This window comes from Carassius gibelio, chromosome A21 (genome assembly GCF_023724105.1).
Source record: "Carassius gibelio isolate Cgi1373 ecotype wild population from Czech Republic chromosome A21, carGib1.2-hapl.c, whole genome shotgun sequence".
In the NCBI taxonomy this organism is placed as follows: Eukaryota; Metazoa; Chordata; class Actinopteri; order Cypriniformes; family Cyprinidae; genus Carassius; species Carassius gibelio.
In genome coordinates this window covers 19,083,240-19,108,870 of record NC_068391.1, presented here as the reverse complement: position 1 = coordinate 19,108,870, position 25,631 = coordinate 19,083,240, and the positions used below count along the sequence as shown (strand labels likewise).

Here is a 25,631-nt window from a genome sequence, read left to right as displayed (position 1 = left end):
GAGCGCCAAATGCAAACTTCATTCAACCTTATATTATCTGCAAGCTTTGGCATGTCAAACTTTATTTAAAAACTCTCCCAAATGACTGCCATCCAGACACTGTTTTTCATACAGCGATGTGCTCAAATGACCATGTAACTCAAAGAGCAGTAAATATTTTCCTGCGCAACTCAATCCAAACTTTCTTTAGCGCAAACCACCTCTTTTCATCTTAATATTTTGACATGTGTGCATACTTGTGCACATGAATTCTTATTTGTAAGCAATGACTCGTATTGTTGATGCAAAAGAAGCATAAGTGAGGGAAATTCGAATTGCACAAAGTTTTATGTGTTCACATGCTGACCTTTCTAGTTGCTTTGTGTTTTGCAGCGCTCTAAGGCATTGGCAGGGAAAGCCCACAAGGCATGCAGTCGGCCACTGGGATCAAACAGTTCCAACAATCATTGCACAATTAGCAATCACGCTTAATGCACTCCCACTAATTTGGGACAATCATCGGGTATTTCCAGTTGATGCCCACATCCTTGTGCTTTCATCCACCCCTGGTGCATTTAGTCAGGTGAATGATTACAGTGCTTAACGCCGCTCTCCTAGAAATAGCTATTTTAGGGAACCCTTCATCTGGCATGTGCCGACAGATGCCGTCATATTTTAATTCAGGTTCAATGCACAATATTTGTATCGTGAGAAAAAAAATGGCACATTCTGCCAGTTTACACCAATACCAGTGTTGTATTTTAGTGCACTTGGGGGAGAAAATCGGGTTTGCCCACCTGTCCACATCTGCACTGAGATGCGCACTCGTCCCTGTGTGTCCCATGAGCCTCTGCATCCCACTGAATGACTTTTTTCATCTTGATCTAGTTAACCTGCGACATGCCCCATTTTTCCCTGGTGAAAAAAAAACATCCTGAATAAATATTTGAGCAGGCAGTGCGAGTGCGCTCGGTCCCGGCTCTCTCAGAGGCCCTTCCTGGCCCGTGTCAGCCAAGATTAATGTAGATTCACTAATGCACTGTGGTGGGAGGCTCACAGACACACGTACACACATACACACTTCTCCACCAGATCTCCCATGGCCTAAAGTTTGTGGAATGACTTGGTACATGACTCATGGAGATATCATGTTGGCTGGTTTTTAAGATGTTAGGAAAGTGGACTGTGTTAACAGTGAAAGAACCAGATGATAGATGGATGGACAGGGGAGAAACTGGATTTCTTTAAAAGGATGGACTTTTGTGTTGGTGGAAATTAGTTTTTAGGGATGGATGCTCAAACATGACTTTGCTAAGGCATTTTAGCTTTCTTGGCAGTAGTAGTTTGTGAATTTCGACTTAATTTCTGAAATATAGAGAGGTTATGGAGAACCTACATACCTGTAATACAAATTCACAAATATTTGGTATCCTTGAAATGGACGTGTGCCTTCTCCATTGACAGTCAGTTTTCCATTCAAGTTGCAGATTTGTATGAAGCAAAAGAAAGACAAAACAATTTGAAGATAAAGCAACATTATTATACAATGTGTTCAAAAGCACAGAATAGTTCATTTTGAAGAAAGTGTGGAGATTATCAACAAACATGGAAGTTGTGGCCACATGAGAAGCTATTGTGACCCCTTTTTCACCATAATAAATAATTTGGGGCTTAGAGCATGGATACAAAAAGCTCTCATGATATGTGCATTTGCAAGCAATCAGCAGAAGATTCTTTATGTTTGGGAAAGCATGTCAGACAGTTCTGGGAGGTTATTGTTGCTAGTTATTTTGATGACGATCTGACTTCAGCATTTCAGAATGACCAGAGCAACATTTGAGATGCTATGCAAAAATATTGATACACTCTTATTTTCTTCCCTAAGCGATTTATTTAGTCACATAATTTTGACGTACATAAAGGAATGGATTCAGTAAATGGGCGGGGATTATGGGCATATTATCTCACAGAATAGAAAAGTATAGTTTTTTTAAGAGAGCATTTCGAAGATGCTTGTTTTACAAACAATGCCCAGTTTGACGACGGATTTGCACATCATTTATTTCTTAAGGATAATGCAGTCCCAACGAAAAAGGGTCACGATCGTGTGTTGGAACCGCAGGCTGTGAGTAAAACTGCTTCAAATATCTCTGTGTTGTTAACTTAGCTATCGGCTCGTAAGCACATCAAGTAAACAACATGCGATGTTGTCATCAAACTGCACTTTCCACATGTACAGCTTAAAAAAAAAAAGAAAAAGAAAGAAAAGATGACATAAAGTGGAACTTAGTCATTTTCCAAAACCGCTAAGCAAATATATACAGTTTCAATACATACCACATAGAGACGTCATTGCTGATGCTGCTCTTGTTAAATTTCAGTCTCTGGATCTGATTCTGGATCATAAATAAATGGCTGAATCTGACTGTTAGTCATGGTTTGTTTGGGATGATGGTTTTTTCCTCACGGTAATGTCACAGTTTCCAGATGCTCTCAACCCAAAAGCCTACTGGCGCTCGTGATTCTTTAGCTCCGCCCACACGTCACGCCTCCAGCTGCTCGTGTTTTTACGAAAAAAAAAAAAAATGGTACAGACTATCTTTCTCTTATAAATATAATAAAACTAAAGACTTTTTGGAGTTATGAAGGATGCAGTACTACTCTATAGGTACTCAAGATTAACAGGATATTGAGTGAAAATGAACATTTCACCCCCCCCCCCCCCCCCCCCGCCTTTAAAGTTGGCATGAAATGAAAATTCAGCCTATCTATTTTCTAAATACATGTTATAGATTTTGAATCATTAATCTGCTCATATGTTCATTTGGCGACATAAAGTTTAATAAAAAAAAAAGTCATAACTAGGCCCTCCAGTGAAAATGACAGACTTGGTTTTGGTGATATAAGCAGGAGTTAGTCTGTCTTAACCCTGGCCTGTAAGCTGAGTGCAGCGCCCACATCTCAAAATCCAATCAACAGTCAGTGCATAGAACAGTGAGTGAACTGTTTGAAAGAATCAAGCTAAATGAATCAAACTATTTCAGATGCTTTTTCAAACCCATTTGACCAATACGATCAACACATTTTTTTATTATGTTTGTACAAGCATGTATTGTGGCTTTTTTATTCTATTGCTTCAGGAACGTATTGCGGCGGCTCAGAATTCAAATGTCCAGGGAGTGGCACTAAAAGGTTAATGCGCTTGTGGAAAAATAACATACACCAAACCTTACACTAAACCTACACGATAGTGTTAACAAATGCAGAAGTGATATAAAAACCCATTTGCAGATACATAGCTTTGAGCTGTTTTGTCAAACTGTAGTTTCGCAGGATTTGTATCAGAGTGCTTCACCTCACAAGTGAGCGACCAAACTACAGCATTAGAAAACCCATACATAGGAAGCTTTATATGTGGCACTAACATACAAAAGGTCAACCCTTTGAGGTCAAAACAATATTCTGCAAGTAATTGTGTGAAAATTTGTGACAGAAAGTGATGTGATATACAGCCAAGTATGGTGACCCATACTCAGAATCCATGCTCTGCATTTAATCCATCCAAAGTGCACACACACAGCAGTGAACACACACCCGGAGCAGTGGGCAGCCATTCATGCTGTAGCATCCAGCGAGCAGTTGGGGGTTCGATGCCTTGCTCAAGGGCACCTCAGACATGGTATTGCCGGCCCGAGACTCGAACCCACAACCTTAGTCTAAGGAGTCAAACTCTCTAAGCACTGAGCTACGACTTCCCCCATTGGCTTTCCCTGTTGAAACTCTGGCCCTGTAAATCATCTGCATTTACAGGGCCAGCATCTGCAGCAATTCATATGAATAGGTATGATTTTGGGGTTTTGTAGAAATATAAGTAGTGGTGTGTTTTTTCCAATGAGCCTGGGTAGTGATTGTGGGTAGGTTATGTAGTCACATCGTTGTTCCGCTGTCAAGTCGATGGAAAAGAGGGCCGGTTATGAGAGAAGTCTGAACATCCCCCAGCCAAGCACCAGCACTGTTTTGTTAGACGTTAGATGGCTGGGCAATGTCTACCGCTGGAGGGCAAACCATAAGGCTGGACGGGCTGGAGGAAAGGGTCTCTCCACTGTTTTAAGGCTGGACAGAGATGGTTTTGTTTGGAAGCACCCATCGCTTAGCAGGTGCTTTCAGCTGTCCCGGGGTTCCTGTGTTCAGCCGCTCTGATGGAGGCATGAAAGAAGGGTAAGCGAGTGGATGGACCTGGGCTGCTTACAAGCTGGTTATGAGCTGGTCCTGGGCAAGAGCTATAGGACCAGCTTAAACCAGCTCATCATCAACTAAGGACTAGCTTAAACCAGTGACAATGCTTCAAAAGATACCTAACCAGCATATGCTGTTCTTTTTTTTTCTTTTTTTGGAAGACCTGCAAGTATAGGAGGAGAAAGTAAAGGATTGCAAGAATAGCAAGAACAAAAGATCCGCATTTTGACCCAGTATGTCGTGATGGATAGCCAGACCGTTTTTGAGGAATGGAAGAGTACAGTAACCACCATATCCTCAACAAGAAGCCAACACCTCACACACAGCGGACTGCTCTGGATTCTTGGGTTACAGACCTCACAGTGTTCCCTTGAGGCATAGCCTTTCTCTGGGCTTGATGGGCTCAACGTGTTTCAGCTCAGTTTTTTAACTTTCAACAGACTCTTGTGGTGTTTGGTTTGTGTGATCATGTGTAGGGTGCAATTTAAACACGACTGTTGTTTTACACTTTATAATCGTTACTACCCCAACATGTTTTGGTCTAATGTGTATATATGCATCAGTTTGACATAAAACAATCTCATTAGATCCAAAAGATCTACAATTGAGTAATTGTTACACAAGCATATTCCATACCACAATGACATGCAGTGGAGATATATTTCCTTTGAACGGCATTCCTTTGAACGTCACTGTGGAAAAAAAAGCTTACTCCATCATTACGGCTCAGAGCACAGAGGAATTCTCAACATTCAGATCCAGGAATGAGAATGTGCAGGCGTGGTGTGACATTGCAAAAATCTCTTGTTCCTGTATCTATATGATGTTTTCCCATAGTTGTTTTGAAAATCTTTGGTCATTTAATGTGGAATCATATTTTCCTGAAATTGATATACTATGAAAACACTTTAAATTAGAACTTAGTTGAAATGAAGCCGCAAAATGTAATTCCAACCTTGAAGAATAAGGAAGAGTAAGATTATTTAACAAAAAAACTAACACTGTAAGAGCAAAATGCTGTTCCATTGGTCAAATTATGAATAAGAATGTCCAAGATAATGAAAAGGAAAACACAAAAATCTACTTCAAACTGCATGTCGTGTTCTTAAACATGTAATTTTTGTATTCATGTTGGTTTAAAAAACCTTTTATACCCCTTTCAACAAAAGTTTAAATATTGTATTAAACACACAGTATATCATGGCTTACTCGTTCATTTATCATATAACGTTTTACAACCAGTTTGGCAGGTCAAATTATTTGATATTTTAAGAGACTAAATGTTCTTGACAGACATAAGAGTCTTTAACCCTGTTAAAAATTTGAATTTTTATTATTATTTTTAACTCTGCATATTTCTAATGTGATCATATTATACATGAAGTGTATTCGTTGTTTGTAAGAATTTCTTTATAATGTATTTGCGTCATTCAAATACAAATTCTAAAGATGTCTTAGTCATACATAGCACTACTTCAATTTGAAGTTAAATTAATAATAATACAATTTTTAAAACACCAGAAATTTACTATTTTTCTTATGTCACCACAATTGCACTTCCTAATCTCATGATAAAAACAGCTTCACTATTATTGATTTTTATTTATTTTTTTCACATTGTTGGGTATAACAGTAATACTCCAGTCTAATAAGGTCAACCTCTGTATGTCCACTCTTCTATGGGAAATATGAATAAAGTATGAAGAAAACTTTATTATTATCATTATTGTTATTATTATTATTATTATTATATATATATATATATATATTTTTTTTTTTTTTTTTTTTTTTTTTTTTTTTTTACCAGATAAGCTTTTAAATGGACAAAGGGACATGAGATAATGTACAGAATGCCCATTCAAAGTCTTTTGTCATTTGTCCATAACAGGGTGGACATTTTTAGTCTTGTATTTCACAAATGCTTTTTAATTTATTTGCCTGAGCTTGACCAAAATCTTTTTCAAAGGTTTTACATCTGCCTACCATGATTACACAAAAAGGTTTTTTAAAAAGCTGTTTGAAATTTTACACTTCACATATCATTCTACCAAATACCAGGAATTGCCATTTTTAAATACAGTCATGGCCTAAAATATTGGCACCCTTGGTAAATATGATCAAAGAAGGCTGTGATAATTCATCTGCATTGTTCCTCTATAATGCCTGATGAGGCTAGAGAACACCTGACAAGAGATCAGAGATCATTCCTTCATCCAGAATCTCTCCAGACCCTTCAGATTCCCAGCTCCATGTTGGTGGTGCTGCTCTTCAGTTTACCACATTCATTTTCTACAGGGTTCAGGTCAGAGGACTGGAATGGCCATAGAAGAAACTTGGTTTTGTGCTCAGTGACCCATTTCTGTGTTATTTTTTTAGGTTTGTGTTTGAATTATTGAACGGTTGGAAGATTCAAGCATGGTCCATTATAAGATTTCTAACAGAGTCAGTCACTGACTGATTTTTTATCTATTTGACAGAATCCATGATGCCATGTAGATGTCCAGGACCTCCAGCAGAAATATAGGCCCACAACATCAAAAATACAGCAGTATATTTCATCGTACACATGGGGAACGTTTTATCTCTGTGTTCACCAAACCCATCTTGAGTGTTTGCTCCTAAAAAGCTCATTTTTAGTTTGATCTCACCATAGAAGTCAGTCCCATTTAAATTTCCTGTCGTGTCTGATAACTGAATATGCTTTAGTTTGTTTTTGGATGAGCTAGGATAATTTTTCTTGAAACCCTCCCAAACAACATGTGTTGATGTAGGTTCTGTTTGACAATTTTTTTAAAGGTTTTCTGAGCCCGAGACTCAACTATTTCCTTCAATTCTCCAGCTGTGATCCTCGGAGAGTCTTTAGCCACTCAAACTCTCCTTCTCATCGTGCATTAGGAAGATATAGACACACGACCTCTTCCAGGCGGTTTCGTAAACTTTTATGTTGATTGTAAATTCTTAATTATTGCCCTGATGGTGGAAATGGGAATTTTCACTGCTCTGTGCCAATTCACTAATTTGGGAAGCTCAATTATCTTTTGCTGCACATCAGAAATATATTCTTTGGTTTTTCTTATTTTGATGGATGATTAAGTGAATTTGGGCTTTGTTTTCCTTCCTCTTTATATTTCTGAGAAACAGGAAGTCATGGCTGGATAATTTCATGTTTATAATCATGCTGGAATGCTCAGAATTGGGAATATGAATGGTAATATACTAGAGATATTTTACTAATAAGAATTTCTAGGGGTGCCGATAATTGTGTCCAACAAATATTTGAGAAAAACCTTTATTATTTTATTTAAAAATTAAATAAAATAACAAAATTTTTAACAATGTAGAAGAATTGTTCATTCTTCTTTGTTCATATTTACCAAGGGTGCCAATATTTTTGGCCATGACTGTAAATTAGTAAATCAGCACCTCTTTCTCTATGGAGAGAAGTATTTACAATAAATCTTTAAGGCACAGCAGCAAAAAAAAAAAAGGCCATTTCATACTAAAGCTCAGAGAGATGGTGTGAGATGGTGTAAATGGTGTAAAATGTAAAAAACTGTTTTGATGCCAAATATTAATAATCTCTAATATTATATTTGGACCTCAGATATAAAATAGGTTAAACCTTTTTTTTTAATCCAACGTCATTTTACAAGATAAACACTGAATGATTCTTAATGATTTGAAAGGAAAAATAGTGAATGCTCAAACTTAGCAGATTGTGTATTTTTAGCACATCATATCTCATGACATTTGTTGTATCATACATCAGGAAGCCAATGTGTGGCTCAAAGGATGTTTGTAAAACTAAGAGCGATTGCACCCGCTGTTTGCTCTAGTGTGGTAATCCATAGCTCAGCTTGCTGAAAGTCAAAGTTTGTCTTTCTTATCATTGGCAGGACTTCAGTTCCTATAGCCAGGACAGACAGGCAGAGAACAGGTCACCAGTACCGCCCAACCCCCAAAAGGGTTTCAATAGCTTTTTACTTTTAATCAGATTGGCTAAGTGCCTACAGGTCGTCCCACGCAGTGTGAGGCGGAGGAGACAATTGATACATATGCTTGTCTCTTTCCTCCTCCTGTCCGATGGGACAACAAAGCACCTTTGTAACCCCAAGGAAGAGACACAGTGGACCTTTATATGTCTAGTGCATCCAAAAAAAGAAAAAGAAAAACCCAACAAAACCTTTGTTCTGTTGCCTTCCTGTAAAGTCATGCACATTACATAGGGGCTTGTTTCCTGTTGCACTGACTTGGTGCTTTAAGGTCAGATGTCGGATGGTTTCTCAGGAGTGGGCCATGTCTGACCACCTTTTGTTGTGACGTCCTGTGAAAAAATCTGGTAAAGAGCACATTCAGTCAATCATACACATCTTTACCTATAGAGACAGGAGGAGTTCAAGGACTAGTTAACACTCAAATAAAAGTTCCCTCTCACATCATTGTTGGTTTTGAAACCTGTGACTTTCTTCTTTGGAATGCAAAACATACATTTTGCTACCTGACCTTACAATACTACAACCTAGAAATAATGTGCAGGTCGCAGCAGAACAAATTATGTGCCCAGCTACATCTGATTCAAATATAATGCTAATCAAAAGTGAGTGTAGTTTCAGACATTACAGTGCCGCACTCGCACTGACTCTTATTCTGCCTGTAAGAATGAACAGACCGAGCTGAAGGTGGAGCGATTCGGCCAATCAGATGAAAGCAGTGTTTCAGCTCCGCCCACAAGTTTGAATAAAATATTGAAGCCATAAACTGAAATGATCAAAACGTAAACGGACCAACTGTCTTGTCCATGTTCTCTCACTTGAATCCTCTTGAGTCTCTTGACCTTCTGCAAGCCCAGCCTTTTTCACGCAGTGATTGACAGGGCGGGAGGGGGCGGAGACATGATCGGCTCGGAATGCATTTTCAGTGTGCAGATTGAATTTTGCTACATTCATTGCGGGACATTGAATGGAAATGCAATCGAAAGTGTCTTGACTGTGAGTGTAAATGCAATTAAGAAAAATAGCATTTGAATGATAATTTTGCCACGGTTTTTGCTTGAACATGTTATACATATCTAGTCATTTCTGTAATACATTTTCATTTTAATTTTGCAACTTATAAAGCGTTAATATTAGTATTAATTTTACATATTAAAACTAATGTGTGAAATGTTAAATGAAAATTATGTAATTTCATTTTCATTTTCATTTTGCACCATAGGTTGCACAAATGTGTTGGAAAATGTAAATGTAAATACAGAAATGCATTGCCATTTTACATATTGCATTGTCATTTTGCATATTACATTCCAAATTGAATATTGCTACACATATGCTTCCATAACTGACGAGATGCGCATGAAAATCGCATTTCCCTTTGTGTAATAAGTTACAGAAACTGCTAAACGCACAAACTTAAATAATAAAATACACTTACCGGCTGTGGTCCATAAACAACGCCTTCTCCAGACAAAGAGGGAACTGCTCCATCTTTCAAGAATAATCTTTGTGCGAATCCGGCATTAAACTGATTGAGATTGAGGAAGCTGTCCTCAGCTAAATGTGCTGCACATAGTTTTACATGTGGATTATAATTTTCAGGGAACCGAGTTAAAAATAAATTGTAACCATTAATCTCCAAGTACAGCGTCTCTGGGAAGCCCTAACGATGATTGGACTCCGAGATGAAAATAACAACGTTTCACGACATGGCGACAAACACAAACGCAGCTCTTCCTCAGTGCAACAAGACCACGCCCCCTTTTTGTGAATTCATGTGGGCGGAGGTTAGTCAAAAAACTGTTTTAGTGACGTCATTACTGCAGGAACTAGAGAAATGTAGTCCAAACGGGTCGTTCGTTGTAGGCGAATTCTGTTAAATCAAATATCTCGCTTGGCATTTAACTTTGAGCTTTAGAATTTTACAGATATTATTTATACTCTAACAACAACATTACACACTAACTAAAGTTTAAAACATGGGATCACGAAGAAGGGGACCTTTAAGGTCATTGTTTATAGAAATTCAAGCACTCTATAGACTTCCTGTACATTTTTTGTGTTGTGACTTAACCTCTACTCACTTTTATTCATTGAGTTTGTTAGTTAGTGGCCCAAAAAGTATCGGGACACTTAAAAGCCACATTTCAATAAAAAATAAAATCTAGCAAAAAATAAGGCCAGTTTGAAAGAAATATAGCAAAAGCACACTTTTAATTAAATGTGTTAGTTTAGTACAAGATTTGCTTATTGAAGGGAAGATTTGGATTCAGGTTATGAAATATCGCAAGTCATCATCATATTTAAAGTAAGTTAAAAGGTCTCTGAAATTGAATTTTAACGTTGTATTTTTTATTTATATTTTGCTGTCCTTAAAACTGTAATGAAGTAAAAAAGCACTGGGGCGAGGAATTGTTCAGCGGGTTGCAGCTGTCTTCGGTCTGAACGCCATGCATGTATAAAATGTCTCTGCGGTCATGTCGGTCTGTACACTAGAGGAAGTGTTTGGCTTTTGACAATGAGCTCCCTAGGAATGCTCCACTGCCGAGGCCAAGTGGGCGTGTTGCACTTCTGATATCGAAAGCCAAGTTTGGTTGGCTCCATCCCCTCCAGCGCCTCGGGGGGCTGCTGCACTTAGTTAGAAGGGCTGTTTTTCACATAGCCCCAGATGATAAGCAAGCGCTGTGTGTGTGTGTGCTTGCAGTATTAATAGTTGAAACATGACAATCTGCAAACTGTAAAAGCGACGAAAGTTGACATATTTTTTCCAAACTGGTGCATTAATGTATTCTCATTTTGCTTGTTGCTTTGTCCATGGGAAATGGGGTATTGTGTCATGAATGTTGACAGGAAAGAATCTTTCCAATAAAACATGGCATATTTATGGGGCAAAAGTAAAGGAGAATTTGTAAGACAGCCCAGCAATGCTTTTTAAAACTGTCTGCATTTGGAGCATTGAAAATCCATTCGGGCTGGGTGTTAGCATAGACCAGGCCTCTGATACAGACTGGCAATAAATGGTGATAAGAAGTGCTTTCCGGAGCAGTGGTGGAGAGGGGAAATGATGCAAGACAGTAGCCCTTTGTTTAAAAAGTTGCTCACTTGGGTCCGTGCCATGAAGTTTGCGAAATGAGCGTGTCGAGCTGATTCACGCTGAAAGATTTGACCAGTTCACAGGGCCATCTCTCCGTCTGGCCTTCCTTCTTTCCCACTTTCCCTTAACACAGATGATTCCATTTGTTTTCTACATTATATTATAGAACTATCTTAATTCTATGCAATCCCTTCCAGTGCAATATCTTCACCTTTAGAAGATGGTTTTGTTTTTTGTTTTTTTTTATTTCTTTCGTCTATTGTGTGCTACGCACCTTGTGCAGAAGCTCTGCAATTTCATTGTGTCTTGTGTACAATAACAATAAAGCATTCTAATCTCATTTCATCTAATCTAATATTTAAATTCATACATTCAGCCGATGTGTCTATCCAAAGCGACACTGCATGCAGGGTGTGCAATTTATAAACATTTACATGGATAGAGCTACAGGAATGATCCATCATAACTATAGTTTCTGCCAAAATATCACTGGTTTAACAGTGAAATCCTGGTAACTTGCTATAGGCACCACTTCCATCAAAAAAAGTACATTTAAAAAAAGTATGGAATATGGTGCCCCTAGGGTGACATGGTCGGTTCACTTAGTTTTGTCATGAACACAACATAACAACTGATGGGAACATGATAATATGTCATGGCCATGAGATATTAATTTAAGGCAGGGACAGGCAACTCCGGTCCTGGAGGGCCACTATCCTGCAGAGTTTAGCTCCAACCCTAATTAAACGAACCTGAACAAGGCAATCAGTGTTTTCGGGATTACTAGATAGATACAGGCAGGTGAGTTTTTATGAGGGCTGAAGCTAAACTCTTTAGGATAGTGGCCCTCCAGGACCGGAGTTGCCTATCCCTGATTTAAGGGAACGTCATTTTAACTCGTGGGAACATGATATTATGATTTTTTATATATAGAAAATATTTTACAATATGAAAATTTGTTTTTATTTTCAGTTGATTTGTTTGATTCATTAAATTTATTTGTAATGTATTTAGTACATTTACATTGTTTTACTTAACAGTTTTTAATAAAATGCTAGCATAATATCCAGCATGAATATATTATGATTTAAATGCAGATTATTTATTTTTTTATTTTTATTTTTTTAAAACCTTGTAAAAGTTCAGTCCAATAAGACATTGTTAACTTATTTCATTATAAATGAGTAAAATTAAGGTAAAACACTTTTAATTACATTAAAAATAAAATCAATAAATGATGATTTAATTAGTATGTTTGTCTTGTTTTCAAGATCTCTAAACATTCTAAACCATTTTAAAATATCCTATGCTTGTAATTCCCATCCATCCCTGACTTTCATTCACACATGAACCAGAAGACATTTCATGACATTCCAGTATAACCGCTCCATTCCACCCCTGCCTTGCAAATCACTGAGCTTCACTCTTGTTTGTCTCTCTGGTGCATTGCATTCACATCTGAGTCTAGTGAGGGTGGTGGGGGGTGACAGAGAGACAGAATGAGAAGGGAGGGAGGGCATGAGTAGCACCAGATGTGCTCAGGAGTTTTGCAATATGTCATTTGCAAGAGGACGTTTTTTTGAACCAGGACAGCATGAATGAGCTCACATTGGAAATGCACAGACAAACCAGGCTCTTAGCACATGCAGGTTGAACTGAACAAATTGACTAGCCACGTGACTTAGCTAGCAGCTAGGAGAAAATTTCAGGTCTTTGATGCATGCAGTGATTTGGTTTAAACCACGGGTGTCCAACCCTGCTCCTGGAGGACCACAGTCCTGTAGAGTTTAGTTCCAGCCCCAATTAAACACACCTGAACCAGCTAATCAAGGTCTTCGGGATAATTAGAAACGATTGGGGCAGGCTTAGACTAGACTATTGGATTAATGATTTTCAAATGGTGGGCGAATAAATGGGACAAATAAAAGTCCTGTAGGTTTTATGTTGAAAGAGGAACTCAAGCCATAAATTAGAGACCAGAATTCAAAAATTCCTTGCACACATGTGCAGTGACATTATAAGTGTGATTATATACATTACAAACATGCCTATGTTAATTTACGTTTTATGAGCTGATCTAAAAAAATTATTCCGTCATAAATGTCCACTTTCTTAACTTTTTAACAGAGTGCTGCAGTGAGGATGCAGTATGTTTGTAGGCCAGGCCTGAAGTTATCACCCTGGCTCCCTAGACAAAAAAATAAATGGGATTTGTCCATTTGCTTTGGATTATAACAGAAAATAAGCTATGCAACCAACAGTTTATAATCTTACACGTTTTGTTTATGATGATCTTCACAAATTCAACTTTTATGAATTTGGAAGCATTAATACAGTCGGCAGGCTATAAACTACGTCACAGTTGCAGTTTTTGAACTTTTGTAAAATGAAGGCTGTGGTGAACCAATAAAGTGCCAAAATTATATATGACATATGAAATTATATACACCTGTATATATATATACCTTTGGAGTACTATATAAAATATGATTATATGACAAAAGACACTAAAATACTGTAATTTAATGGTTTACACACCTGTACGATCATTTCAAGATCCTCTTAAATACTTCATTCTGATTGGCCACTTTCGGTGCCAGGAAATGTCCATTAATTTGGAAATTAGTCAGCTCATCTACAATATTTTTTAATTGACTACACTGAGTGATATTTATTTTTTTCCACTTGAATATGAACCAGTAATGGCATTGCATTGCAAAAAATCTATCTATCTATCTATCTATCTATCTATCTATCTATCTATCTATCTATCTATCTATCTATCTATCTATCTATCTATCTAAATATATACACGTGTGTGTGTGTGTGTGTGTGTGTGTGTGTGTGTGTGTGTGTGTGCTATCAGTGCTGTCAAACGATTAATCGCATTTAAAATAAAGGTTTTTGCTTACGTAATATATGTATGTTTACTGTGTATATTTATTATGTATATATAAATACACAAACATGCAGTATATATTTAGAAAATATGTACACATATATACATTTTTATATTATATTATTATATTTTATATTACATATAAATATATTTAATATGTAAAAATAACATATTTTTCTTAAATGTATACATGCCTGTGTTTGCATTTATATATACATAATAAATATACACAGAATACACACATATATCCTGTATTTAAACAAACACTTTTATTGTGTATTTGAATAATCTCGGTTAATCATTTGAAAGCATTTTATTTATTTTATTGACATTTAACATTTTATTTATTTATTTAGTTAGATTTTGCTTAATTAAAAATTACTTTTCTTACCCTATTGGCTGATTTTTGTTCTTGTTCTAAGCAAAAACGAATAAAATGTGGATATATTTGTTAGAAAACAAAGGCCTGGTTCCACAGAAAGGGCTAGACTAAGCCAGGATTAGGCCATACTTCAATTAGGACATTTTAGAAACATGACGTAAGAAATAAAACAAAACAAAACAAAAAACATGGCTGGTGTTCATCTTGAGACAAAACAAGGGCTCTGACATATTTTAAGATCAATCAGTGCGAGTTTCTTTCAATTGAAACATAATTTTAGTCTGGGACTAGACCTAAGTCTTGTCTTGTCTTAAGTCATTTTGCTTCTCAATTAAATTGATCTTGATTCAAGAACATTATGTATGGTCTTGCAGTGTGTTTTCAATAATTGTTTTCCAGTAGCATGTTCTGTATGAATGCAGAGACACTGAAGACACAACACACAGAGTTTTATATTTAACAATATATATTTTCCAATTTCGATGTACATTCCGTTTTGACATAAGCTTTTATTCACAAACAAAAGTAGGCATCTAAATAAATACTATATAAAATAGAACTTCAAAATAAATATATCTATAAAGGGACATTTTCATATGTGTGAGAGGTTATTTATTTTTCATTTTATTTTTTTGCCTTTTGCTTTTTTAAACAAAACAAAAGCACATTGCTCTTTTCTTTAGTCCTCAACGTGAACAATGAAGCCAAAGAAACACAGAGAGTACAAGCCCAGTTTGGAAGGCAGCTTAAAGTGGGTTAAAAAAGAACGGGTTTCTAGTGGCCAAGAAACTGTAGCATGAAAAGATTTAGTCACAGCGTCCTGATGAAAACATCTCAGCAACAGCTCGACAGAAGGAAGATCGCTCAATTCCCTGCAGGCCAGATTATTAGGGGAACAATCAAACAGTTTACATTTTACAGCTGAATCTTTCTCGGAGAATTGTGAAATATAAAAAAGAAATAGAGCGGCCGGTGGCAAAAAAGCAACACAGAATAGGATTTAACAGAATGTTACTTGAGAGGGATCCCCATTCATTCCTCCCAGACAAGTTCACGCACAGCAGCTGGATAAGTCAATCAAGTACTGAAGATGTTGCACCGTTTTAACAAGAAAAAGAAAAGACAAAATGCTTGGCCACATTGGGATGAAAAAGCATTACTTTGAGTGTAATGAAACACCATTCCTTCTGTGAATTCAATTTAATCTACAGTTTCAAGGGCACTGAGGAACCAGGAATTAGCCTTGCCTCTCACGTGCTAATGAGGCATGGCTAGCATTAACAGAGGTATTTTTTTATTGCCTGGCACACTTTTCTAAATCAAGTGCTTGTGATTGAAATACCTAAACACCCTACCTTCTATGCCACAGCCACATAATCTTTGAACCCGCCCACCCAACCCCCAGCCCTCCCAAAAATAGAATAATTCATCTATATACTTTTGTACTGAATTGTACTTAAACTGTACCATGCAATTTCTCAGGACATTTGAAACATATCTTAAGATAGCTAAACTATTTACAAGAACGTGTAACCTGCATAGGTCGTAATCTAAGATATCTATTGTACATTTGCAACTCTTCCCTATGCAGCTATGCAAGCTTCTCCATTCAGAACTACTCTGGCACCTATCCACGGGGTTAGATTGCAAAAAGACTTAAACCCTAGCCTTATACATTCAAGACTAAGAACAGTAGTGTATTTCTGCTTTTCGGATTTGTGCAACAAGTACAAATGTTGGAGTATGTGGGACTAAAGGAGCGAGGTCTTAAATGTGTGAACCGTGGGTTTGTGTCGAGCAGGCAGACAATATCCCCCTCCTGCTCCAGGACCCCTAGGAATCCTGGGAAGTAGAGCACCGTACCTTTAAGAGCTTACTTTTGCACTGATTGGCTAGAGTACAACGATGCATGCCCACTTGAAAAAAAACCGTTATAAAAATGGTCAACGGAAACTCCATGATGCACTCCTTTGGCAAAATCTCTATACTATACATATAACAAAATATATCTGTGGAGAAAGCAGTTCGATACTAGGGCACGTCCATGTTTGACACTTCGTAAACTAGAGGCATTTTTCCAACTACAGTGAAACACTTTGTACATGCTACTGTACATAATACTGTGCTTTTGCCTCATTATAATGGTGATACGATTGGCATGTTTTGTTTAGAAGCGGCAGAGTAGTATACGCTAACTTTATAGCTTTTCCTTTTCCCGTAACTACTGGCCCAATTCTCCTCATAGCTTATGAATGCTTGGTGTCTGAATTGCTGTGTTTGACCACTGCTTGTTCCCTTAACTTTAATCACCGAACTAGTTCCAAGCTGAATTGACATGCTGTATGTAATTCAGATGAACTGATGATCCCTGAGGTCATTGTCTACAACAAATTGAACTGCTAGCATTTGGAAGAATCATTATGGAAGTTCATGTATGCTATGGCATGTTTTCAAAGGGAATTACGAAAGCTATTTTACCTATTTGCCATCAAAAACAAACAATCTGTCCCCACAGAAGATAGAAAACATCCTGTCACGTGTGGTTAAGGGTGGTCACCAATGTCTTTCGCAACGGCACACATTGCAATTAGGGACGTCAAGGGAACTTAGAATCCTTCAATGAAACAAAATGACCTCCTGTGGTTTGCACTTCAAACAACAGAAGAAATAAAGCTTTATAACAAGCTTGTAAATGTCCTGTGCACAGAGATGAAGTCTGGTTATTTTGATTGTGACATGTGTGTTATCAGCTTGGAATTCGCTGCAACCTTTCCGCGGTGCCAGATCCGGAGAGGGATTGCCAAAGTATAGAGTGTTCTTGAATGGGTGATATTTACTTTGACTTTTCAAAGCCACCCAAAGAGAAAACAAACATCAGAGAGGAGATTGGAATCTTTCAAACAGACATTTTGCTAAAATGCAACATTATATGTCAGCAAGTTGTTTTACTAGAGGGTGAAATGGCAAACACTTTGATCCCACGGCCATCACAAGAACCACACGAGAAGACAGTTCGGCCTCTCCTTTGCTGTCATACTGTATGAACAAACAAAATAATGATTTGTGCCCGTTGGTCAGTCAAACGTTTGCTACTGATCTACGGCAGGATACCTTAAGTGTGAGGATCGTGCGTGAACTTTAAGTACCATGACTTTGGGAAGTACACCACTATTGGAACTTTGCTCACGAGTCTCTTTGTACTCTCCGTTTTCTGGCATGCCATCATGAGGCCTGTTTTCCCAGCTGACAGGCCTTGACATCTGCCACCTTGCAAGACTGGGTGCTTTTGCAGCGGCAGCCTGGGCGGCTGACGCTATCGTAGCACTTCTGCGAAAGCTTGGCGCAACCAGTGGCAGGCAGATAACACATCAGGCAGGGCAGCACTAATGAAGCGGCTGCCATGAAGGACCAGCGTGAACAACAGTTCGAGTGCGAGCAGGAGCATGGCTTGTCAGCGCAGGAACCTTCCTCATCGTCATCAGTGCAGTGGTAGAAGACGCCCTTGACTAGACACATGCAAGTGACAGAGTCCACTAGGTTCTGTGCTGAACACAGGCACTCTTGATTACAAACCCAACAAGAGGGCAGGGCCCGGGGCAATGTGCACTCCGTGCATCGGCATTTGCCACACTTCTCGCACAATGGCACATGCTTCTTCTCTATTGGTAACGCGGCCACAGCCTTTATATTCTGAGTCTTGGAGCTCAGCGTCTTGGGTTGCTCTACACCCAAGGTCCTGCCATGGCCATTGCCATTAGTGTACGGATCCACAACAGGGGTGGGAGCTGCATGGTCCAGCAGCCGTTGGTCGGAGGAGGTGCTGCTGCTGCTGCTGATGGAGCTGGGCCGACCACTGAATGAAATCCAGGGATGTGTGGTGGCATCCGGGACCTCGCAGCGGGACAGATGAGGATGGTGTGGGGCTCCCAGCAGGACTTCCTGCCCCCTCTTGCTTGCCTTGTGGCTTGGTGGCTGTTGTGAGATCACAGCAGGGGTGTCGATGTAATCATTCTCCAAATGTAAAGATTTCATTTGGTCAATGGGGTATATAGTTAATGGGTGCTGGAGCCGTCCGTAGGGAATGCGGCTATCCAGCAAAGGCTGCACCATGATGGAGGAGGAGACTCCAGGAATGTGGTGAGGAACCCTTGACTCCATCTGTAGATTGTGTCCCTCATATACCAGAGCTCAGGTCAGCATTTAGCACTCCTGCAAAGACAACAGCATAACTTAGTACTGATTACCACCCTCACAGAAACCTCAGCAGATAACCCAGAGATTGCTTTGTGTGAAAAAAATACAATTAAATAAAAAAAATACAGCAAAAATTAAGTGGACCCTTTGCACAAGAGAGAAAAATGCATGTGTGTTATTTTATGGATATATAATTAAAATGTATTTAAGAGTTAAAAAAAGAACATGTATAAACTTTCACTTAAACATTCCGATTTATAAGTATTACAAGCCTGCACTAGTGTTCTGAAGGGAGGGGTGTATTCTGAATGAAACAAACATATATAAGATTACGGTAGATTCACAACTTTTTGTTAAACGATTAAATTTCATTTCACCACAAGTTGGTGTAGTAGAATTTGGTATATTATAATTAACTGGGAGCTATTAATGGATTTTTATGGGTGAGATCATTTTTCAAGTTTGAATTATCGTTGAATAGAGTCAATTAAAATGTTACACAGAATTTTTTATGATATGACGAAATCAACCTCTTGGTGGATTTTTTTATTTTTATTAAAAATATAAATATATATTTTCGCCTGAGCTATATAGGTTAATTCTTTATTGGAGTGACGTGGTTGCGAAGGGCTTCTGTGCTTTTCTTGTAAAAAGTCCTGCAGCCTCTAAAGCAGTGTGTCGTCTAAAACGACGATTTATATGCTGGCATGCCACAATTACAGTTTCATGAAACAGTCAAAATTCAAACGACGTTTTTAGTACGAACCATTACATGTTTTACTAAATCTAAAAACACCCAGAACCTAGATACAGCAATGTTGACTGTCTCTGACTAATGTTTTACTCACTAAAACAGTTTTAATGCTTGAGATGACATGTCAAGCGAATGCGCGAGCTGCAGTGAAGCGTCACGCGACGGTATTATAGAACGCGAAGAAACGGCGCAGGATCGTGATACGCAACACGAAATAGCCTCCTGTCGTTTCCCCGATCGAATGAAAAGACGCGTATACGGAATTCTCACCTGTTCTACTGTTGTTTCTTAAATCGCCCACGACCCTGTCGTGGTTAGTTACCGTAGTTAAATGTTTACACAAGACACAAATACACCTACAATGCGTAGCTAAAGAACGACTGGAACTGGGCTTTGTAAAAAAAAAACACCAGAATGGAGCTTACTTTATTTGAAACAAGAACATAACTCCGTGTTATAGCGTTGTCCTTGACACTGGCTAATACTTGTATTACATAAATAAATAATAGTAAAAATAATATATATATATATATATATATATATATATATATATATATATATATATATATATATATATATATATATATATAGCCTATATAATAAATGAAAAACTCACTTGCATTAGAAAACAGATCATTTCCTTCTCAGATGAGCCGAGTATAGCCATATATTCCAATACAGGACAGAGAATGATAGATAGATCCAAACGAAGCCACGAAGCGGAAAAAAAAAATCCGTGCGACTATCCGTGCGATGTGCACTGCAGTAAGGACACAGTCTTCTCCATACGATGTTGCAACTACATGAGGGAAATGGCTTTTTATGAATGGGAGGGTAAGAAACGTACTGCGCAGAAGCTTTGACAGGCTTTTTTTTTTTTTTTTTTTGTGAATGGGAGGGCATTACGACTCGGGGGTTACACTTTTATGAATGGGAGAGCTCTGGATTTTTCTGCGCGTGCGTCGTTTCAAGATTTCATGAATGGAAGAATGGGGGCTTTTCGTCACAAGGGCAATGTCAAAAGCGGATTACATGAAGAAGGCGGCTACTACTGCTTTAATTCATGTTATCTATACATTGCTTTATTCGTGCGTGTCTTCTAAAGGTCTTGACCTGTTAACGGTATGGAAGCGTGCTTAATCCTCTTGAAAGGAAATTAAAGCAACGTGTTTAATTAACAGTTTGATCGTACTGCTGTGGTCATGTTTTTTTTTTTTTTTTTTTTTTTTTTTTTTTGATATAACATATGCAAATGCGTTTTGGGTTGCATCATCACGGGTTAATTTGTAAGCCTCGAGTTGCGTGCAGTTTAAACTCATTTTGAGTAGCAATAATCATTAAACAGGTCAGGAACGAGAGGTCTTGCTTATAATGGAAGGGAAAAAAGATAGAGTTGGAGTTTATATTTAAGCGGTCGGATTTTGAGTTCCCAATCCAGTTTGGCTGGGCTCGCGCACTGAAGTGGCAAAAACACGTTTATGACGCAGCAGCATGAGGTCATGCAGGATCAACAAAAGAACAGGATGTTGTCGATTTGTAACGATCCCGCAAGCAGGAAATGTGTGTGAATTTCCTTTTTAACATCCCTCTGTCTACCCTTCCCCCCACGGATAATTCCCAGTTTGTGGCTTGACTAATGCTGTCAGATGTTAATGGGTAGCCTCTACATTAGCACACATTTCCATGACAACATCTGCTTTCATATTAAAAATACAATCACATTATTTGATGTGCTAAATTTAGGAGAGAAAGGATGTCATTATAATTATAGTTTAGTCAATGTAGTAGGCTATATCTCTCAGGGGAAAAAGAAGGAAATATTAGCCTACTTTTAGTATTGATTAGATTGAAACCTGGGGGAAATAGACAGAGCTAAACATAGTACATGAACTCTTTGCAGTGTTTTCCATTTGGTACAAATGACCACAAACTGAGAATATCAAGTGGGGCAATTTAACATCCCCAATACACAATGGGTTTCATTCATGGAAATGGTTTCTGCCTAATGACTTTATGTTTCAGTATTTTAAGGTTAGATGGTTTAGAGATTTATTTGTTAGTTTGATTTTATTTCAACATGTTAACATTAACAATCCTGTTCAATTGGACTGGTAGTTTGTAAATCCCAAAAATCTAAATGAACAACCGACTTTACAGTTAATCCCCTAGTGCCTTTCTTCATAAATAACAATTACTTCAAGTATTATTTTTCATGAATGCTCAATCCTTTGCTTAAACATGTGTGATTGCTTTTAGACCAGACTTCAGTGATGATTGGAATTGGCCAATTGCGGAGTCCCTCAGTTTCAAGCCAAGCCCACAGGAAGTAGCTTGTGTGAGGGATATATGCAGAGAATGCATGCCTTTGGAGATCTGGGTCTGTGTGGGAAGAAGGGGTTGGCCCCTTCTGGTCCCCTGCTAACACAGAGGGGAAAGCCGAGCTCTTGGTGAGATGGTGACCCTTGACCCTTCTTCAGAGAACTGACAGGAGCGGCCCTGAACTCTCACCCATGGGACAAACTAGCGATGAAGCGTGACCTGTTGCTGGGGGCGTGGACCTGCCATTAAGGACACAAGCATTCTAGGCATTCCACACGCCAATCCCCTTACATAGCATACTTCCCCGTCCCATGGGAACCCACACCAGTAACCCGTTATCCAAAACATAAAGACACCCCCCCCCCCATCAAAAAGTTCCCATTTCTCACCATCAGTGCTAGATATCATAACCTAAATGTATACACATACAGAAGCCTTTTTAAATTAAAATGTAGGAAAAGAGATACAAACATACCGAATCGGTACCAGAAAGAACACTCATATTGAAATATTGGCTTTGAGACAGCAGGTATGTTTTTCAACGCCTTTATGTATGTGCTTGCACAAATAACAAGTCCACACTTCCTGTGACAGCAGCTGGATAAAACCCCAGAGCTGTATCAGATCAAAATAAAAGTTTTAGGCCTGTAATTACATGTCGACTGTTCCTCTTGAACCTGATATTGAATTAATTAATTATAGAATATATAATTAACTGTGCTTAGTTTTCTCTGGCCATTTTCTTTTTATTGAAGTTATATGTTGTACATATATGTGCTCTGTCAGGCTTGAGCAAACAGTTATACATCTAGCCATGATGTCATTCTGTGCAGTTGGGTGGCAAAGTAGGCGGTCAACCTTCATGCTGTTCTCAGCACTCCTTGTTGACATGAGAATGCCTGACCTTCCTTAGTAGTGCATCATGGAGTCACTAACAACAGGGAGTTATATTTGAGAACTGAATCAGCAATGCTGGCCCAAGCAAAGCACAGTGGATCAGCAATATCCATCCCAAGGAGCCCTTTGTTGACAAGCTATTGGCTAAAAAAAGCTTCAGCCGGGAAAAGGCACACATCCCCATCAGCAGCCCACATCCTGTGTGACAGCAATTTTATGAATGATGAATTAGAAGTTTGCACACATCCCCGGACATTACTCTAGTTATTTATTTGTATCAGTATTAATTATTTATGAGCTGGAGATCTTTGAGTGTAAGTCAATAAAATAAGATTAGGATGTTTGGATATTCCAATGAACCAGTGTAATACTAACCTCCAATGATATCCACATCATTTGCATTCCCTTAGGAATTTATAAAAAAAATTGTAGCGTACTGACCCAAAATCCTTGATTTGTACAGGGGTTTAGCAGCTTCTCTGCAGTTTCCATTTAGTTAATTAGCCCTATTGTCTGCAAATCAATCAGATTAGCTCCGGGGGATTTAGGAGAAGGGTGCTGAGTAGAGCAAGTTTACCCTGGAGGAAGTGCCGGGCTTTGATCTCTGATAATGAGCTGCCAATACTGCCCTCGAGGGCTACTTCCTGGGGCCAGCTGGAAGCCTGCAAGTTAGGCCACCTGAAACAACATGCACTCTTTCCCTTTCCAAGTGTCCTCACCCCACCTGCCCTTCCCCCATTTTTCATCAATGGTAACCCTTCCCCCAATTGAACTCTGTGATAATTGGAGATAGAGGTGGGCTACAGTCACTCTGGGTTCTATTGTCCCCAATGTATTCATTCACTCTTTAGCCAGACTACTGGCCTGATGGATGTTCTCTGTGACACTTAGCATTATTTAAATCACCTTTTCCTTTTGGGAAGCATTTGTTGAATGAGGGATGTGACATTCAGTTTGCTCTGTCACTTTCCTCGAGCCAAGTCAGATTCTTAAAAACGTTTGAAATGTTCATAATCATCCCTTTGAATTATGAAACCCTTGAACACTAAACTACCTAATTTCAAAACCAGAAATCTCCAGTCTTTATACACAGTTAGTCCATTACACAAATACATACAAAAAGGAGTATGTAAGTACACATCATGTACAACACTGCGTCACAAACATGATCATTTTCAAAAATGTCCAGACAAGAGTTCATGATTCACTTCAGAACGTCCCATAATCCTCACCACTTCCAGTAAACCTCTCACCGCTGGGTATCCTCTCACTCCTTTGTGAGCGTGGGACAGGGTTGAAGCAGAAAGCTCAGCCAATCCTCAGAAGCTCTGTTTCACATCCATTCTCTTCCTTGATCCAGCTCAGGTACCTGCAGTCCTGGGAAAGAAGCGACTGGCCATGTCTTTCCCCACTGGACATTAAGCCATGCTGAGGTTGATGGCGAGCACACAGCAGCTCCTTTGATGGGCGTGGGGACAGGGTGACACGGGACACTTCCTGAGCTGAATGGTGCCCCGATACTCGACACCTGGGACAGCGGCGCTCCAACGCTGGCCTAGTGCCAACCTCAACGAGGCACCTTTGTGCTCCTGGGCTCAGTAACCTATCCGGAAAGATCTCTCAGTGCTGGTTCCCATGCATCACTCCACTCTACTTCACACTGCCTTTGTGCCCAACTGGCTCAGGGCTCTCCTCACTTCCTTTTGCATTGATCCTGGCTGTAATTGCTTAGTCCCCGTGAAAAGCAAGTATGAATTTGAAAGGAGGGGTCTAACCTTTGCTTTGCAGTAGTCTTAAGGATCAGGCCACTGAATACAGTTACTTGTACACGTAAAAATGTTTTCCGGGATTCATTTGAAGGCATTGTTCAAACATAGACTATCTGGTGTCCTTCTTTCATTACTGTTGCCCTTTATATCTTCCCCACAAAGAGCTACAAAGTGCTTACAAAAGTAAGCACAAGGACCACTTGTTGAGACACCACACTATTGATCTTGAAGCAGGACATTGACCACGACTAGAAAATATTCAAATTTTGCGAGAAATGATAACCGCAGTGAACCAAGCATATAAAACAGGGGTGTCAGGCCTGTTGAGATGTGAAATGCTTAATCACAACAAGGCATACAATGGATAACATGTGTGCAGAAGACTAGGTTTCCTCGTTTTGAGGTGCTGCCTCCAAGCTCTGGGAGGTTCGGTGCAAACCCACCAACCGTCTGGCTTGTCAGACACACAAGGTTGTCTCCCCAGGATGGTTTAGTGCATTGTACAAAGTGACAAACCCATCAAAGCAACCCGGCCCAAATAAAAGGTCTTTTTATGACTTTCCTTCAAAGAGCGGCTAGGAGTTCAAAGCACACACAGTGAGCGCGAGTCGATGGAAAGTTCAGAATCATATGGAGAGGCAAAGAGTTGTGGGGGTAGGCAGGGGGTTGGGGGTGAGGGCATCAAAGGGGATTCAATATTGCTCATGAAAGCCCTCCCCAACCTGGCATACTCTCTGTTCTCCTAGGCAGTAAATCTTCAACATTAGGTTATCATTCTCCTTTACACACCACCTTGCCGCTGTACTAAATATATTTCAATTTCATAAACATATGACATATTCACAGTATCTTCCACAGCATATGGCATGTCTTTTGAAGGTGAAGAAGTCAGTGGCTGTACAGTTTAGCCTGCTCGGCACAGATAAGAATGCAGCTCACAGTTTGGAAAAAAATATTTAGCTTCCCGCCCTCAATTTGTGCCTACCTTTTCAGAAACCGAGAGAGCTCTTTAATTAAAAATGGATGTCACTTGTCATAAAAAAACACCTTTATTTGTGTGCATATAGTTGTATGCCTTACAGCAAATTTGTCTCTAATGCTAAGGCATGTTTAGCC

At 38.9% G+C, this 25,631-nt stretch overlaps 1 protein-coding gene across 1 annotated transcript; it reads right to left on the bottom strand.

Moving 5' to 3' along the window:
• Positions 1-15,030: 15,030 nt before the first annotated feature.
• LOC127942116 (protein sprouty homolog 4) lies at positions 15,031-20,333 on the bottom strand. The gene is made up of 2 exons (XM_052537695.1): positions 20,147-20,333; positions 15,031-18,791 (listed from the first exon to the last, which is right to left on the bottom strand). The coding sequence occupies exon 2, from the start codon at positions 18,738-18,740 to the stop codon at positions 17,805-17,807; it is 936 nt and encodes a 311-aa protein (XP_052393655.1). The 5' UTR covers positions 18,741-18,791; positions 20,147-20,333; the 3' UTR covers positions 15,031-17,804.
• Positions 20,334-25,631: the final 5,298 nt, after the last annotated feature.